The sequence below is a fragment of the Ornithodoros turicata genome, chromosome 10 (assembly GCF_037126465.1).
Source record: "Ornithodoros turicata isolate Travis chromosome 10, ASM3712646v1, whole genome shotgun sequence".
Taxonomy (NCBI): domain Eukaryota; kingdom Metazoa; phylum Arthropoda; class Arachnida; order Ixodida; family Argasidae; genus Ornithodoros; species Ornithodoros turicata.
Window position 1 is genome coordinate 9483484 of NC_088210.1, and position 19008 is coordinate 9502491.

A 19008-nucleotide genomic window follows, 5' to 3' on the forward strand; every position below is an offset into this window, starting at 1 on the left:
TTTCTCTCCAGATCCTTGCACCACATCAGAATGCGGTCCCAATGCTTTCTGTGAACCGAAAGACCATAAGCCAACTTGCTGGTGTCAGCCAGGTTTCGATGGGGACCCCTACGACCTGGAGCACGGATGTTTATCTCGTAAGCATGCAATAGATGTCTTAGATTTGTGAGAAAGTGCAAGTGCAAGTGCGAGTGCAAACAATGTGCATGACAAGTGCCGCCCTTGTGCAAGGTAAACTTGAGCAGGAGCACAATCAAACACAAATGTGTAAGCCCCTGAACTTTGTCACAGATGCCTGCACTGCATTACACCCTCTTGAACGACCGTTGTCGTATTAATTGACTCGGACCTGCAGACATGGATCTATTTTAACGAAATTGATTTAAAGTATGCTTTGGCCGATGATAAGACATCGCCAAGGACTGCCGCTACCCCATTCATGTCGTCTGCTTCACGGTGCACGAAACGTTGCACGAACATCGGAAGAAGTGCAGCATTTTCGTGAACTCGTGCTGCAGTCCCGCAGCAATTTTTCCAGTCGTACGTTCCAGTGTAGCAGAAAGGCAGCATCTCCGCTGAATCGAATGCAGGCGCTTGCACTGTTTTACTAGTTGACAAAGTGCAGCCTAGTCAAAGGCAGCCAATGTCATTGGGCTCGAAAGTGTGCTCATGTTATTCGTGTTAACTTCCAGCATGCTCGAGGGTATGGTGTGGGGTCAACGCCCATTGCATTGTCAACTCTCACAACGAGGGCGTCTGCAAATGCTACGAAGGATTCCGCGGGAACCCATGGGAAGGAGGGGAATGTGCTCCAGGTAAGCAGTTTGTTATGAGAGGTACCCAAGCAAATGAGGACCAGTGAAATATGCTGACAGGATCCTCCTGCCACGTTTTTTTTCTGAGACATGAAACAAAGAGCTCATCACTGGCTAGATAGAAAGATACGATTTCACTTTCTGTTTTATATTCTCTTGTCATTATTTCGTGCTTGTACTAAAAACGTACAACCTTTTATTTTTTGTACAGAAAGGGAAGCCAGTGTCATGGAAGTAAATCTTACTCTAAACTTTTATTATCACACCACCATGCTAAAAATTGCGACAGAACGAAACGTGCATCAAACAGCTTGACGGACAAATCCTGACGAACAGAGAATATGTTCTTAATTGTCCATATGTTTTCTTTCGTTGCCCTTTGTCTTTTCATAGTTGGTTCATATTAGTTTCTTTTCCCCCGAGTGCCTCGGCTTATTCCTTGAATAGCTCATTGCATTGCTCGGATGATTATACTAACTGTAGGGATAGACCTAGAAAGACTCCCTGCTCCTGGAGCTGTGTGTCAGAGATTTTTGGAATACATTGAGGAACAACAGACAGTCAACGTTATTCGTAGTCCTACATTTCCATTCCACCGCAGACATATAGACAAACTCGTGTCACATGATAAACTATCTCATACTTAGAGCCTGAAGTTTTAGAGTTTTACCCGATTCTTCCCCGAATTTGCACCCCAAATTGAAGGTTACCTCTTTAGGGTGAAACTCGATTATTACCCGGCAAATTGCCCTCACTGGGATGTCTGTAGGAGTGTGCACTAACTTACTTATTTGGCAGCAAATGCAGTTACATTACCGTTTGTAGCAGACCCCTACAGTTAGTTTGAGTAACCGAGCCAGATTTCTCCCCGAATTTAGCGCACAGGAAGTTTTTTTCACCCGAATTCGTACGAATTTAGTGCACACGTTTATTTACCCGATTTTTACCTCCCGAATTTAGAAAAAAATATTTCCCGAAAACTTCAGGCTCTACTCATGCTGCAAAAGTAACTAAAACTTTACTTGAAACAGATCTACGTTGCTCGGAGACCAGACCCTGCATGGACGGCCAGGAATGCGCAGACGGATTCTGCATTGGTGCGTTGTCCTGCATTTTTCTAATTTTTGTCCGCAATTGAAATGAATGAATTGAATTGAATGAAATGAATTTTGCATCCTTACTCCTGCAGACCGCTGTGAGAACGTTCGTTGCGGTGTCGGGGCTCGTTGTGACAAGCAGACCGGCAGCTGCATCTGTTTGCCGTACTTCTTGGGCAATGCCGAAGTGATGTGTGTCCCGCGTAAGTGTGCCTTTCTTTTCCGTAGAAATTGTTGAAATGAATACTATAATTCTTTTTTTGATGGAAATAAAAACAGCGTGCTCGCTTCATTCCATCGTTCTGTTTAGCGGTCCTGCCTCCCATTTGCGTGCCTGGTTGTGGAGTGGGAGCCCATTGCACGTATGCTGTTCCAAACACGTGCGTCTGCAATCCTGGTCTCTACGGAAACCCCTATGCAGCATGCAGTAAGTTCCTAGAGCAAGTTTGTTATTTACATTAAATGTGCCACTTAGAACAACGTGCATTATGGAAATGGTTATGGATTCAAAGACATCTGAGGAGTCCACCCCCTTGATCTTTTCCTCTTGATTCTATCCTGTTAGAAGGCTTCCCAGGATATCAAAATGCATTTTTGCAAGGTTTTATTAGAAGAATAGACTTCTAAGCTTTTTGGACACTGTGGGACTTGGGTCCTCACTGCAAGGTGGCACAATATTCCATTTCACCACATTGCCACCAGCAGTGGGGTAGAGTATCGTCCCTGGTGATGAAACTCTACAGATGAAAATCTGAAGGCAGCGCTTCCTGTGCATCCCCTTTTGCATATATCATTGCGGGTATTATGCACAAGCGTTTAGAACACTTTCTATGCAGACATATCACTAAACAGGCCGGTTGGTACATATCTGTTGGTTGGCGACACGAAAACAAGCCACTCGGACTGGTTTCGTGCCGCCAACCAACAGACTATAGGTAGGGCCTGACTTTCTAGGGTTAAACCCGTATCCGCCCGATATTTACCCCCCGAACGAAATCTGTAAAATTCGGGTTTAACCCGAATCTACCCGAAAACATCCGGATTGCGTGGCACACTCATAAGCGTGCATTAAAATAAAGTTTGATAACATTGATAAACATTAGTTCCATGTTAAGACAAATTTTTATTAAACAAAAAAAATCACCCGAATACACCCGAATTCCTGACGACAGAATATGCCGTAACGGGATTTAACCCGAATACACCCGAATTTTCAAATGAAAAATATCACCCGATATTTACCCCCTGAATTTGGCCAAAAATAAAACCCGAAAAAGTCAGGCCCTAACTATAGGTAGCTTATCCTATATATTACGAATTTGGAGAGGCATTGTTTTTGGGTGCGAGATTTCTATACACTGCACTTCCTTCTGTACTTCATGCAGTGCTAGTGTTGGACATTTCTTGAAAGGATTTTGCAAGTACAAATGCGAACACAACAAAAGAAATACAAGTGATAAATCAATAAGAGCAAAAAATAAGGAAAAGCAATAAAGAAGCACACCTCCAACGGAGCCGTTGCATGTCGATCAGATAGAGCTGATACAAGCGGAGCTTGCTTTGGTTCAAGAGGAAGTGCTGCTCTTTTAAGATCTTTTTCTCTCGGTTGCAGCCACAGACCAAACCCGTTGCAGTTCTTCAAGCTGCGGCACGAATGCCCACTGTGCAGATACAGGAGACAAACTGGACTGTCGTTGCCCCGCTGGCATGCACGGAAATCCATTCACCCACTGTAACGGTGAGTCTCTCTGTGCAACAATTAAAGGGACATCGCAGTGCAAAAAGTTATCTCGCACATGAACAATCATAGTAGCTGACCAGCAACATACAAGAGAGGGCTTTTATACATGGGCGTTCCTAGAGGGGAGCAAGGGGGGCAGTTATGCCAGCCCACGCAGAGTTTTTTCTTTTTTTTTCATTTTTGTAACTACACAGTGATCAAACATTGTTCACGGTGAATATTTTACATCGTTGCTCCCTGTAGACTGCTCGATAAACTGGACAGGGTTACATGCAATCATGAATGCCAGTCATGAATACCAGAGGTCCATTAATAACTAGAGCCTTAAGTCATTGAGCCCGTTTATTACGATCTTCGATAGAACAATAACTCTGATATTGCGATCGAATTGCTGGTTCCCGTCAGCTCTCCCCTATCCCATTGAACTACATGTAAACAAAACATCGATATAACGATCGCCGCGAAAGCGCTTGCTCGCATATAGCGATCGGAATTCTTCCGGCGGCCGGTTAAAACGCGTGAAAATTAGAAGACAAGATTGCACCATTTCACTGAAAACAAGTTACGTTGGCATTTTGAAGAGCCTTCGCCTCCGTGCGCGCTAAAGTGAGAACGCAGTGCGTTTATCCGCGCATGATTGCCGGGGATTAGATGCGTGCATTGCAAGGCACGCGACTTCGAAAGGGCGGAGGGGCTTGCGCGAAGTAGAGAACGTTGTTCCCTCTCCACATCGTTCTCTCGCTTTCAAGCTTTTTTCTTGTTTTGCTGCGTGCTTGCTACGATGGCGTCCGCGGTTCCGAGTCGCTTTTTGACGAGGAAAGACGCGTGGCTCAACCCGAAGTTGCATGCGCTCTACGGGCTTCCTACTGGTGCAAAACCGCGTTGTGAAGTGCCGCGGCTTCGAAAACGTGTATTGGCAGACAGTTGCGTGTGGCCACCCAAACACGCGTCGACGGATTACACATGGCGGAGGCGCATTCTGATGGAACACGCACTCTCGATCGTGAGAACGGTGATGACTATGACATTGGATGACGAGCAATGGACGAGGTCAGCGACCTCAAAAGGGGCGGCGCCCCACACGATATCGGCGGTTAAGTTATCGAAAGCTTTCGACACACAGCTGCGTCATTTTAGAGCTAGATAAAATGCTTCTGCGCTCACAACAAACGCGCATGTTCAGTGGCCTTCTGCTTGTGGCGATCTACTTCGTTTACGCGAACCCGAGCGGCAGTTTCTCGAAAGCTCGTTTTTTACGATACTCTGATGTAACAATCAGATTTCGCGTTCCCATCAATATCGTTATAAACGGGCTCGACTGTAGTTGAACCTGTTTCTTCCCTGAATTTGCATCCCAAATTAAACCCGATTGTTACCTGATTTTTTAACCCGAAAAACCCGTAAGTCCTGAAAACCGAAAAAATCCCGTAAAACCCGATTACCAGGCAAATTGCCCACACTGAAACACTCTGTAGGAATGCACTCTAGCTTGTTTGGCAGCAGCAAACGCAGTTACATCACCATTTGCACCAAACCAGTACATTTCGTTTGAGTAATAGAGCCCGATTTCTTCCCGAATTTAGCATACTAGAAGTTTTTCCACCCAAATTCGCATGAATTTAGAGCACTTGTCGATTTCCTCAATTTTCACCACCCGAATCGGGGGAAAAAAATATCCCGAAAACTTCGGGCTCTATTAATAACGCATCTGTACGCAATGATTTCAGACATCAACGAATGCTTGGGAAGTGGCAGCGTCTGTGGAACAGGAGCTAGCTGCATCAACACCTTCGGCAGCTTCAAGTGCATCTGCCCCCAGGGTTCCACTGGCAACGCTAACTTTGCCTGCAGTATGTACTACCTAGTTCTTTTCTGCTTCTTTCATCCGCGCATGTAGATGACAAACATGTGGCTCTACTTTTGCAGCTCAAGGGGGGCAAGGGGGTGGTGTACCTCCGATTAGTCCACCACTAGTTCCCCCCCTCGTTCCCCCAATTATTCCCGGAGGTGGTGGTGGCGGTGCAGGAGGAGGAGGAGGTGACACTCCCCCGATCGTTCCCCCAACGCAGCCGAGCGAGTGCGAGGCGGACGACGAATGCGGCTACGATGGGGCTTGTGTCCCTGGCATCAACAACCGAAAGCACTGCATTCGTAAGTTGGTTCCAGCAAGGTGTTCAAGTGCAGTATGGTGACACAGACACACGTTCATATGTATAATTACGGCACAGTACGATACAGTCAATTACGGTAGTCAGTTAGTTACGGTACAGTTGCCGACCGACAGTTTGGACTTCTAAGAGCGACAGAGTCAGTCCGTATTTTTAGTTAATGGCATAAATTACTTTATTTCAAAATCCTTCACTCAGAACATTCAAAGTTTGCTTGGAAAAAGTAGGTATATGTGTCTCCTTCGCAACGCGAACGTGCAGCAACTTATTGAGGTCAATTTTTGCGAGTGTAGTACTATCCTTGTGTAGTTGTATATTATTATGTAGTAGTATATGTAGTATCATGCAGTATATTGTATATTATTATGTAGTTATGTAGTTGTATATTATACTATTGTGTAGTCACTACAGCAAGGATCGCTGCTGCATCAACATCATCATCGCTGGTGTCGCTTTTAAATTTTTTTATGTTGTCAGTGCTGTGGAAGTGGCAAATGGCGACGTCATGCTAGTCTCGGTCGTCTATGAATTTGCGTCATCGCCTCTATTAAGCACGTCTATTGTGATATCATCATCAACATTCTCGCTTGACGTAGGAGAGAATTTGGGGAGAAATCAGGTTTAACCTGAATGGATCCTGAACTGATTCAGAGAGAGGGGGGAATAATAGTGAGGAATTGGGTTCAACCCGAAAAAGTCTGTCCCTTTGTATAGTATGTGTCATATCATATGTATACGTATACATTATTGTGTCATTTGTCTAATATTATGTTTAGAAATAGGGTGGTACAGATTGACATGCTCAGTAACATATACTACGCTTGAAGGAAAAGGAATGTCTGAAGCCGGTTGAGGAAGAGTTTACTAAGAGAAATTTATAATATTTAATTACAGATAGAGAGTGTAATCACGGACAATTTGCTACACTTAATTACAAATAGAGGGTGGGCTAGGGAAAAATTTTACAACATTTATCTACAGGGTCAACATTTTGACGCTGTCATCTGCAACAAGACTAGTGACAACACTAGGGATGATAGCGGAACCACCATCTTGTGATGGCATCTATGTTGTGTCTGCCAAAAGCCACATTTCTGTCTTGTTTCCTACTCTAACATGCTCGCCATTTTGAGGCAATATTTTTGTGGGAAAAAATCCACATTGAAATCAGGTACATACACGGTAAAACAATCTCTGAGGGGGTCTGCAAAGCATACGGGTACAAAGTCTAACCCATATAGGTTCTCAAACTTTTTCGCCCTGGGGGAGCCCTTCAACAACTCTCACAAAGTCCCAAGGAACACCCGCACGCAACGACCAACGTTGGCCCGACTCACGTATTTGTAGTCGGCGGACCACCCGTGACAGTTTGAGAACTTGCTTATGGATTACGTTGTAACCTGTAAATGGGAATGACGCGAAAGTAAGTCTAGTGGTCCTCACCTGGAATATGCTGTGACAGGTCCATGCGAAGACAGAGAATGTGGCCCCAATGCTGCCTGCGTCGTGGAAAACAGCGTCGGCGTGTGCCAGTGCAAAGAGGGATTCCAGGGCGATCCGGGTGACCTGGAGACTGGATGCACACCTCCCACGTGTACGCATGCCTCATTTCTCTTTGTTGGGACAACTGAAGTGATGAATAGTAATTTGACTTCTAATCTGCGATGAAATTTCAGCCGAAAATGTTTGTGAAACGGATGACGTCTGTGAAGTGAACTCCGCCTGCGTCGCCAACCAAGAAAACGTTCGAGAGTGCCGAGGTAAATGACGGGTCCGTAACGGGTCTGTAGCGGGCTGCTTTGCACCTTGAGGCTTTCTTAGAGGAAGATGTGAATGAACAAGAAACAGTTTGGGCTTAAAGTGCATCTGTGAACTCCTGCAAACTCGATTAGTGTTCTAAACAATGCATTCTATTTTACATATGCTCAGGGTGTCTACCAACCTGGAAAACCTGGAATTGTCGGGGGATTTTGATGCAACTGGAAAAGTCAGGGGATTGTCAGGGAATTTGCCAAAAGGCAGCTGAAATCAGGAAAATTCACAGACAAGTGCTGTGACAACGTGCAGTGAATCACGGGTGACTATGAGTGGTTCAGTGGCCACGCTGCAGCAACGTTGCAGCAACGTTGCAGCAACGTTGCCGCGAGTAGCAGTTTGCCAATATGGCAAGCTCAGAGGCAGAGAACCAGGGCTGCCTAACTAATACTCAATAAATGGTCTGTTTTATGACTGATCTGTGTCTAAACGTAGCATGAGGCACCAAAGTTCCCTTTTGATTTGGTCAGGAAATTCGCTCGAAAAATACTGTGAAAACCTGGAAAAGTCAGGGAATTTGAAGGTTGCAGTTCGGTAGACATTGCTGTTTGAAGAATGAAGCAATACCCCTATGCTGTTAGGTATTGCCACAGTCCATTTCAAATATGGAGTGCTCTACAGCAAAAAAAGTGCAATAGCATACTTTCAGTGCTCAGTTACAAGCTAGGTCTGCTCTAAAGGGGAAGGAGGATCATCACTGTTAAAATCACGGACACCTCTCATGATGTTCTGCACTCGTACGAATATTTATGCAGCCACGCTGTTGTCCTCCGGGGTTTCCCTCAAGGTATTCTCGCCCCTTGCCTTAAAAGTGGGAACGTGACCACCCTGCTCTCTAATTTTTGGTCTTCTCTAGATAGGGAATTTAAATTATTTATTTATTTTTTGTAAACTGTCATTCCTGGAGAGGAAACAGATATCGCTATCGCTAGCACAGTTCTTGAGAAGCTATGGAGCTCTAATTAATTTAATTCACTTATTTACTAACTATGGCGTTGTGGGAGGAGCAAATTTGCACTGTTGCGTCGTGAACAAAGGGGAATGGAATAGTATGCATTCTGAGTGGGTCATGATCTACGAGGCCGCCCCTTTAACTTTGTCTTACGTTCTCCTCTGTGACTTTCTCCTCAGAGGTGTGTGCCAACGCTCAGTGTGGACCAAATGCTGTTTGTGAGGCGGTAAACCACAAGGCAAGCTGTATCTGCAAAAAAGATCATCAAGGAGACCCTAATGATTTGATTCGAGGATGCTCTGGTAAGTGAGGCTGAGGTCATAGGGAAAAAAAAAGAAAGAAAGCCTGGTTTTTGCACAACCCTACTAACATGCCGCATGTCTGCAAAATTAGTGGCGGTCCCAAGGGGGGGGGGTCGCCCCACCCCCTCAAAAGCATAGCCTGGTCCAGTTTTCGTCTCTTTCCCTGCGACACTCTCAAGGAGAGCGACCTAAATGGGACCTAAGATGGATTACCAGTGATAAGATTTCGTGCGAGAAAACGTTGAGCTCGTGTCCAGAACCCCTCCCCCCCCTCGCACCCAAATGGATAGCGACTGGCTAAAGGCTCGCAGACGTCGCCCCCCACCCCCCCCACCCCCAAAGTACTTCGCTGGGACTGCCCCTGTGCAAAGTGTATAAGAAATCATGGAAGTCGTCGGAGAAGAATCGAAGAAGAAATCCCGAACAACAGCACCCCCCTCTCCTCAAGTCCAGTTTACCTAATGGGCTGTAGTAGACCACCTATGCATTGAACCCACATATACATAGTGAAGATATGGATGTAGTAAACCTGTATGGATGTAGTAAAGTTGTTGTTGTTAGTAAACCTGTGGTCCCACATTTTGAAACCTCCAACCATGATCTACTGATACGGTGACGTCTTTTAACAGCCCGGCCAACCTCATCATGAAGACGTTCTAAAAGGAGTTGCCCTAGGGCGACACCGCAAATTAATTTTGTATCTCTTTGACTCTTTCTACGCTTACTCTGACATAGTCTCGTTCATCTTCTTCATCCGCAGAAGTCCCGCATCACGAATGCATCGCAAACACTGACTGTGGCGAGCGCTTTGAGTGCAAGCTAGGTCCCAAAGGAATTAACCAGTGCAGAGGTACGTTGCTCTTAAATCGAACGTGCAGCACCTCTGAGAGTTTGTGACCTTTACAGATGTATGTGAAGACAAAACGTGCGGCAAGAACGCTGTGTGCCTGGGAGAAGTGCACAAGGCAATATGTGAATGTGAACCTGGCTTCACCTACGACGGTAACAGCTGCCAGGGTAAGATAGAGGCATTTTCATTTCATTTCATTTATTTCTGTTTGTGTCAAACGCAAAACAAGGTGGTACGCCGAAAAGCAGCAGAAGCCGCTTGACTAGGGCAATACCACCCTACATTTGGTGCAAACAACAGCGGAGTCAAACAAGAGAAAATAATACCGGCAAATATTTGAAAGCCATGATACAACGTGCACAGTAGAGATAACCGATACAAGGCTATCAATGAAATTCACTTAGAAAAAGGAAAAGGAATAATATTACACACACATGCTGAACGACAAAATGCAAGGTTATCAATTCAGTTGACTTGAAAACATATTTCTGAGATTTCTTGAGGACATTTGTGAAATATCAGTACTAGAATTCAAGAAGCTGTTTAGAACAATGGTAATTCTGTAAGTTAAGGATTGTTTGGCGTAATTTGTTCTTATTGATGGTGTTTGTGTGTGATTGTGTGTGTGATTGTTTGTTCTTATTGCATCTCTAATGGAGTCTCAGCTTAAGAGCCGACAAGTTTACGCGTGCATGGTGCTTGCAGTGGTTACTGAATATAATTATGGCCTGACATTTTTGGGTTATATTTAGAGCCTGAAGTTTTTGGGAAATATTTTTTTCTGAATTCGGGGGGTAAAAATTGGGTAAATATAAACATGTGCACTAAATTCGTGCAAATTCGGGTTCGAAAACTCCCGGTATGCTAAATTCGGGGAGAAATCAGGCTCAGTTACTCAAACTAACTGTAATGGTTTGGTACAAACTGTGATGTAACTGCATTTGCTGCCAAACAAGTAAGTTAATGCATTCCTACAGACATCCCAGTGAGGGGAATTTGCCGGGTAAAAATCGGGTTTCACCCTAAACGGTGAACCTTCAATTCGGGTTGCAAATTCAGGGAAGAATCGGGTAAAACCCCTAAAACTTCAGGCTCTAGTTATATTTTCCAGCAAACTCGGGAGGGGAGTAAATATCGGGTTATATTTTGCTTTAATAATTCCGGTGTAATCGAGTTGAACTGAACCTGATTCAACCTAATTGTGGTTGAATCAGCTTGGGCCAGGCATAAATCTTTGGTTTACTCGGAACAATACACACGACACACCAGTAGAGACAGAGCACCAATATTTAGTCGATGCATCTAAGAGGTGGCATGGTATCTGTTTTGACAGTTTGTATCAGTATGTGTATTTATGCATTTACAACACAGTTTCCGAAGTTGTGTGTTAGTTGTGATGACTTCGGACTCTCCGGGTCCAGCAGTTTCGGGGAAATACCGGGTTAAACCCTGTTTTTCCTGTTTTGAATCGGGAGATAAATATCGGGCATAATCGGGTATAACCCTAAAGGGTCATGCCCTATACCGGGTGTTTCAGTTAAATCCCCGGGCTAAATAATTCGCGAACAGGTGCACCAATCGAATAACTTTCTTTTTTACAAGTATCTGTCCAATACCGTCTACAAGATGTGCACCGCGTGAATGAGCGGGAGGCGCTCATTATTTAAATAAAAATTTTAATGAGTTTCGTGAAAAAAGCTAACTTCTAAAGCAGGGTGCCGTCGGCATTAAAATGGGTACTACCCCTTCTGGGACCTTAACTAGATACCTTTTAGAGAAAAATCTGCAACCGAAGCGGGTCATTTGTTGCAGTAATTAATTGGTTTCGGTTTACATATTTTTGTCGCGGCTAGTCGTGGTGAAGTGCAAAAGGACACTCTTTCACTCCCATGCCCACCAATGAATTACACCCATGAATTACATCCTTAAAATTGTCCTTGCTTGATATTTGACATTTCAACAATGCTTGCTTTCCCTTGCAGTGCCAGACGACTGCGTTGTGGATGGAGACTGCCTGGAGCACGAAGCCTGTCGACACCAAACTGACGGGAACAAGTGTGTCGGTAAGTGAACCCCCGAGTACGCTGACCCCTGCACCACACCTGCTGTGTGTGCTGTCCTCTCAGATAACCGCAAACGACCGAAAGAGATGTCAGAAGCTGATACAGAAAAGGGTTAAAGCACTTTTCCCATCCCTAGTAGCCAAGGCATGCAACCACGATAGCAGTGGCAGCAGCGATGATAGGTTGCCAGGCCTAGATATTTCATAAGTAGAGCCTGAAGTTTTAGCCGATTCTTCCCAGAGTTTGCACCCCGAATTGACGGTTGCCTCTTTAGGGTGAAACCCGATTTTTACTCGGCAAATTTCCCTCACTGAGACGTCCACTAACTTGTTTGGCAGCAAACGCTGTGCATCACTGTTTGCACCAAACCAGTACACTTAGTTTGAGCCCGATTTCTCCTCGAATTTAGCATACTGCAAGTTTTTTCACCCAAATTTGCATGAATTTAGAGCACATGTTTATTTACTCGACTTTTACCCCTCGAATTTAGAAGAAAAAAAAATATTTCCCAAAAAGCTTCAGGCTCTATTCATAAGTGGGATGTCAAAAAAGAGAAACAGTGATGACAGTATCACTTACTGGGTGTTGGATCAAGCTAGCTTTTGCTTACAGGTGCCACACAACTTAGAGTTTAATCCCCTCCACACTCTAACAAGGCGGCCATTCACTCCGGCCGTAGAGGCCCGTAGGAACCCTTTCTTCCCTCCCTGCTGTTGACCCACAATTCACATGAACCTTTAAACACGTCACACCTAACCCCTTTAAATACCGTGCCAGTGATGAGGACGGTGCCCAGAAGAAGAACAGTCTCTGTTCGAAATATCGGCGGCTCCTGTCCTGAGGCAACTCCCTTCGTAGAGTCTTGGAAGGCAGTTAACAAACCTAGTGAAAACGTGCATCACGACTAGGGTTGCCACCAGGCCGGTATTATACCGGCACGGCCGGTTATTTGCTCGCTCTGCCGGTTGCCGGTAGGAAGATGATACCGGCAGCCTCTGGCCGGTATTTGTGGCTCAACACCTTTTATAGGGGCTTTTACAGGCTTTTTTTCCTTTCAACATTCCACTACAGCTTGAATAAATCTGGAGCACAGACCCAACTCCGTAGTCACCAGTCGTTTTCTTAGTTATTCATTACTGTTATTATCATTGTTGTCTCGAGCGAGTACCCTGGTTCCTTCTTTCTCTCTCTCTGTATACTCTCCACCCCTCACCCACTGTCCCATTCCCGCGAACATTTCCTCCTTTCCCGCTATTCCACCTCCTCTCCCTCCGCCGGTATTTTTTACTACGAAAGGTGGCAACCCTAATCACGACACAAATGCTTGCATGTTGCAGACGTGTGCATCCGGCACGTGTGTGGACCCAATTCAAAATGCCTCGGTCAGAAGCACGCTTCGACGTGTGTCTGCCGTGATTCCTTCTTTGGAAACCCCAACGATCCCGTGCGCGGCTGCCAACGTAAGTATTACTCTTTTTAAGATGCTTCCTGCGTAGCTCATTTCCTCCTCTCTGTGCTCCGTAGCCAAACTGGACGTCTGCTTTCATGATGCCGACTGCCCCGAGAGCGATCGCTGCCTTCCAGATGTTCGTGGAGTGAGGAACTGTTCAAGTATGTATTGTTTTGCTGCAACGCGACTTATTTTCAAAAACAAGAAGAGAAGAATGGCGATACGCACGTGCAGTTAAAAAAATAAGTAGAAAAAGTGACAACGTGTGAGCGGTTGTACTTGTTTTGTGTTAGAAGATATTCAATTTGACAAGATATGTTTGCATATTATTTTACTTATCTTGCTAAATGTAACATGGCATGCATATTATTGGGTTACACTATGTTGCTGCCTTCTTAATACAGTCAAACTCCTTTATAGCGAACACCTTTTTAAGGAAAATACCACTGCAGCAAATTTTTTTGCGGTCCCACTGGAGCCCTATAGGTCCAATAATGGACATCCTTTTTAACGAAAATACCTTTACTGCAAATTTTTTTTGCTGTCCCCTGAGTTTCGTTGTAAAGGAGTTTGACTGTAATGCCTTGTGTAGCTTATATTAAACGGGCATTTTTTTTACAACAGCAAATATGAATCCTATAGTCACCACACGCTACCACATTCAGCGAAAGCCTACAGACATTTACTATAGCACGTAATGTGACAACATTTGCGATATAAAGCTGCGGTTCCTTTGGGAAGGCACGTGTTGTGTTTCTCCACTTCTGCCCTGATTTTAGTAGTAGTATTATTAAACAATAACGAGAAGACTGTTAGGAGCAACTTTTATTTAAAAAGTTGCTACTAGTTGTCTTCTCATTATTGTACTACGTAGAAACACAGATTTTTGACATCGCCTTGTTATCTGTTGTAGTTTTATTAAACAAAAAAAAAGGACGGATTGACTCAAAACAATAACAACATAGTTTCTATACAGCACATCAGGCTAAATTCTGCTACTGATAGGGTGGAGAACGTAAAGTGATCAGTGTGTGTAAAACAGACATCTATTTCAAAATCAGTTTTAGAGACCACACGAACAATTTGTGCTTGTTACGATATTGGTATGATGATGACGTTATACTATAATGATGCTATTCTTAACAGGCACCTGCACCAAGACCCGCTGCGGTCCAAATGCTCACTGTCTCGGCCGTCTCCACAAGCCTTCGTGCGAGTGCCGTGAAGGATACAATGGCAATCCGGCTGACTTAACTCGTGGATGCACACGTGAGTTTCCCACATCCGAGGATGTCTCCAATAATTGTTAGTGCCAAAGAACCACGCTGTGCCCATCTTTCGACGGAGCGCACACGCTCCTGAAATGTGTCCACTACACAGCGTACTCCACTCCACTCCACTACTACTACTACACCGTCGTGACCGTTCTTGGGCACCAATAAAAACATTATTACTATTGTTATTATTATTATTATTATTATTAATAAGAACTAAGAAGAAAAGAATTATTAGAAGCACAAAATTAGCACAATTAGAAGAAGCACAGATGATAATAAAACTTCCAATTCCAATTCCAATTATTATTATTATTATTATATCATTATTATTAAATTATATCATTATTATAATAATAATAATAACGACCGTGTCATAGGCACCCCTTCCCAGCGCTGCATTTGGAAGCTAGCGGTGGCACTGCTCATCGGCCTAGTGGATGCTTCCTCACTTCCTGCAATACTTTGTACTTCAGCTTGCCTTAGTATTTTTGTACAAGCGGTGGATATCCCAAGAGAGATGCTTCTTCCTAAAGTTGATTGTCATCATTATTTCTTCATATGAGCTGTTGCTGTCGTCTGCTACGGTAGTCGTACGTCCGCTTCTGCTCGTTCAAAATTCAAATTTTTATTGTCCAATCACGATGCAGATATCGCGGGCCGATGAGTAGCGCCCCTAGTGGATTGTGCGGACGGGCTCTTCAGAGGGGTTGCCGATTATGACATGGTCGTTATAATCTAGTAGGTCATGGTTCACTAGCTCTTTAGACTGCCCTGTTTGGAAAAAGTCCTTGGCTGTTTTGTACTTTTATTTATTTATCGTACTAAATCATACTAAATTTACTGTACTAAAGAACTTTTAAGTCATGACATGAGGGGGTAGACATCATTAACAGAGAAGAATATATAATGTGACAAATTAGAAGACATCCATAAAGGTTGCAGGTTTCTTTAAATACAACATATGTACCGATAAGCCACAAATTATTACCATTGCTTATACTTTATTAATTTTGTCAGCTGATGAAACTTACTAAAAAAAAAAAAAATCCAACAAATGAATCGCAGTTAACTACTAGTTCGAGCTATTTTGCCTTGTGCGTGGCACTGTAGATAAAGCCAGAGCTCTCCACACTAGAGGCTCAGGGACTTGCTACCATGTGGGAAAGGGACAGTGGGTTCGGGTGCCCAAGAACACCCGAACACTGCAATATGCTGACAGCGTACTTTCATTACTTTCCAGCAATTCCTCTTGACCGGTGCCACAGCAACATTGACTGCAAGGGATATGAAGTTTGCAAGCTCACCTCTGTTGGAATCAAGGACTGCATAGGTAAACATTTGTATGAATGCAACAACTTGTCGCGCGATTGCGTGTCGTCCCTAAGTGTGGTATGCCTCGGCCAAATCTCGTTGTTTAAAACATTTGTATCTTGTGTAGCAATGTACATTGTTTTTACTTCGCCTTTCTTTTTAAAAAAACAAAAAAAACAGAGCTCTGCTTGGATTACGACTGCGGCCCGAATGCCAACTGTATCGCCATGGACCATCAGGCAGCCTGCGAATGCTTACCTGGCTTCGCCGGGAACCCGCAGGACTTGCACAGGGGCTGCATGAGTGAGTCTCACTTTTGTCATGTTTTAGTTTGGAAGGGTGCATGTGTACACGCGTTTTATACTTAACCTTGGCATCCTGCAGGACACTTGTGTGAACACGACAACGACTGTGCAGACGTCACTACCTGCACGCTCACCAGGGTTGGAATCAAGAACTGCACAGGTGCCCATTTCTTCTTTGAAGCTCTCTACATCGTTTGCGGAGAAAAGCAGGGTCGCAGGCCTTGCTGTTGTGTTACGGTTTGACCCAGTGATGGCCAGTAGTTAACTACATGTAGTTAAACTACTAGTTAAGCTACCTGATTGTAGTTAAACTACTAGTTAAGCTACCTGATTGTAGTTAAAAAGTAGTTATCAACTACTTGCAGAAATGTAGAGGCAACTACTAGTTAAACTACTATTTCGAGTAGTTAACTACAGTAGTTAGGTTACTGCAGGCGCCAACTACTTCCGATTTTGCCGCAAGCTTTACGGCACGATTGTGCTTCCGACTTTTACCTCGAGCTACTTGTTTGATGAGAACGGAGGTGCAGAGCAATTGTGCCGTGCATGTGTACTAAATCTTCACTTTTATCGCTGCTTGTGATTCCAATTTCGATGTCCAAGAACACTATAGAATGGGATTGGTGTTGATGGACAACGTTAAGTAGCTATAGATGTAGTTAAAATACATTGCAGTAGTTAAAGAAGTAGTTTTAACTACCTCTCCTGAAAAGTAGTTGAACTACTAGTTAAACTACTCCATCACGAAGTAGTTAGTAGTTATAGTTAAACTACTGTAGAAGTAGTTAATGGCCATCACTGCTTTGACCAAATGACTGCCAAAGAGTTCACGCAAATATTTAACGCAATGTAAAACAAAGAGTGCTGTTATGTGATCATTTTTGCTCTAAATAGATGTGTGCTGCTGTCAAAAAAAAAGGGGGGGGGGATGCAGGAGGACTAAGACAGAACAAAGTGTACAAGACAGTTTCCAAGACTTGTCCACTTGCTTCTCTTCATAAGTGCATGCTTTAAGGAAACTAAGAAACAGTGTCGTGTTTAGTGCTCATCATTCCCATTGTGACATTAATAATTATTAACAGTACCCCGCTGCTCCACTTAATTGGCATAACATAGGGGAGAGTGAAAAAATACATGACTGTCCACACTTCACCAACTTAAAAGAAAGGATTTCAAACACCAGACACCAACAACCATCACACACCACAAGTGGGCATTCAGAAAGAAATGTACATAACTTGATTGAAAGGCTATCATTTAAGCAAAAGTGGACAAGGTCACACAGAAGGCTGTTCTATTCCGATATGTTTTGGTGTGAATTTTACTGTCAAAATTAAATGCCAGGTTGTGATAGAGGCAGATGAGTTGTGAAGTACACAAGTAATTTTCACGTAAACCATGCTAGGATGAGTAGAGAAAATTGTTCAGTGATAGATGGTTCATAATATGAGAATAGATAATAAGTAGAGCCTGACGTTTTAGGGTTTAACCCAATTCTTTCCTGAATTTGCACCCCGAATTGAAGGTTGCCTCTTTAGGGTGAAACCCGATTTTTACCTGGCAAGTTGACCTCACTGAGACGTCTGTTGTAATGCACACTAACTTTTTTGGCAGCAAATGCAGTTAGTACATTGCTGTTTGTACCAAACCAGTACAGTTAGTTTCAGTAACTGAACCCAATTTCTCCTTGAATTTAGCATACATACACGAAGTTTTTCCACCCAAATTCGCATGAATTTATTCCAAATTTTCACCATTCCAAATTTCCAAATTTTTTCACCATGTACCAGCTGGCCTGCACCCTTGCCCTTTTGCCATTACTTCGCATGAATTTAGAGCACAAGTTTATTTACCCAATTCTTACTCCCCGAATTTAGAAGAAAAAAAATTTCTTGAAGACTTAAGGCTCTAAAGAAGTTCAAAAATTTTGCAGCAGGGTGAAACTGGTCTACTGTCTTCATATAAATTTTCATATACGTACACATCTTATCTCCAGCTTTAAATATCGGCGCAACATTAGAAAACTTCCATTCCAGTGAGCCATTAAAAAGTATGGAGAGATAATCTACAGTTTTATTGGAGCAAGCTTTTTTGCACAGGAGGAGAGATTCCAACGGGCCCTCAACTTCTTTTTTTCTTTACTTTTATTAAGTTACAAAGCTGGTTAAAAAAAATAGAAAGGTTTCAATAACATTACAGGATGGATCAGGAGCACCAAAAGCATACCAAACGCAGAGCCTCTGGAGATAGCACTGCAACGAGACACCGACTTAAAATATCATATCTTATTTTGTCATATCATATTATCACATCTTAATACATATCATATCAATATTGTAGGACTCTGTGGAATAACATGAAACGTGATTCACTTTGTCATTATGTTGGCACGTACGTCACTATGTCAGCAAATCACTAATTAATTTCGTATCAACCTCGCTTCATATTAGTACTTAATTTAAAAGTTACTAATGAATGCTTCATTGGATGTGCAGACCCGTGCTCGGACAGACGCTGTGGGCCCAACGCGGACTGCGTCGTGAAGAGTCACCGTGCTTACTGTGAATGCAGACCAGGTTTTGAAGGCATCCCTGATGATGCCAGAGAAGGCTGCACCCGTAAGGAGAATTCCTCAGTAGTTCTCTATCTCTCGGTGTACCGATATTACAATTTTCTCACATTCGCTTCGTTCCCGCACAATTTCCAGCGACTCCCAAATGCCGCACTAACAGTGACTGTCGGACTGACGAGATTTGTGCGGTAGATCAGAATGGCATCAGAAATTGTCTAGGTAAGGTGCTGCTCACGACGAAAAAAATGTAGTGCTTTTGCACTGCACTGGTGCCCAATGCGTAAACTGCA

The 19008-nt window shown here is 43.6% G+C and overlaps 1 protein-coding gene across 2 annotated transcripts in view; it reads left to right on the plus strand.

Moving 5' to 3' along the window:
* Positions 1 to 19008, plus strand: part of LOC135370150 (uncharacterized) — a 185475-nt gene that overhangs the window by 86535 nt on the left and 79932 nt on the right. For both annotated transcript variants that reach the window (XM_064603843.1, XM_064603844.1), the window contains 22 exons: positions 12 to 137; positions 693 to 815; positions 1847 to 1912; positions 2005 to 2115; positions 2223 to 2339; positions 3525 to 3650; positions 5381 to 5503; positions 5580 to 5804; positions 7284 to 7415; positions 7498 to 7581; positions 8768 to 8890; positions 9651 to 9740; positions 9797 to 9907; positions 11723 to 11803; positions 13141 to 13263; positions 13328 to 13414; positions 14400 to 14522; positions 15771 to 15860; positions 16022 to 16144; positions 16226 to 16306; positions 18642 to 18764; positions 18854 to 18937. In XM_064603843.1, the coding sequence (XP_064459913.1) occupies positions 12 to 137; positions 693 to 815; positions 1847 to 1912; positions 2005 to 2115; positions 2223 to 2339; positions 3525 to 3650; positions 5381 to 5503; positions 5580 to 5804; positions 7284 to 7415; positions 7498 to 7581; positions 8768 to 8890; positions 9651 to 9740; positions 9797 to 9907; positions 11723 to 11803; positions 13141 to 13263; positions 13328 to 13414; positions 14400 to 14522; positions 15771 to 15860; positions 16022 to 16144; positions 16226 to 16306; positions 18642 to 18764; positions 18854 to 18937 (2472 nt within the window). The remainder of the gene's footprint in view (positions 1 to 11; positions 138 to 692; positions 816 to 1846; positions 1913 to 2004; positions 2116 to 2222; positions 2340 to 3524; positions 3651 to 5380; positions 5504 to 5579; positions 5805 to 7283; positions 7416 to 7497; positions 7582 to 8767; positions 8891 to 9650; positions 9741 to 9796; positions 9908 to 11722; positions 11804 to 13140; positions 13264 to 13327; positions 13415 to 14399; positions 14523 to 15770; positions 15861 to 16021; positions 16145 to 16225; positions 16307 to 18641; positions 18765 to 18853; positions 18938 to 19008) is intronic.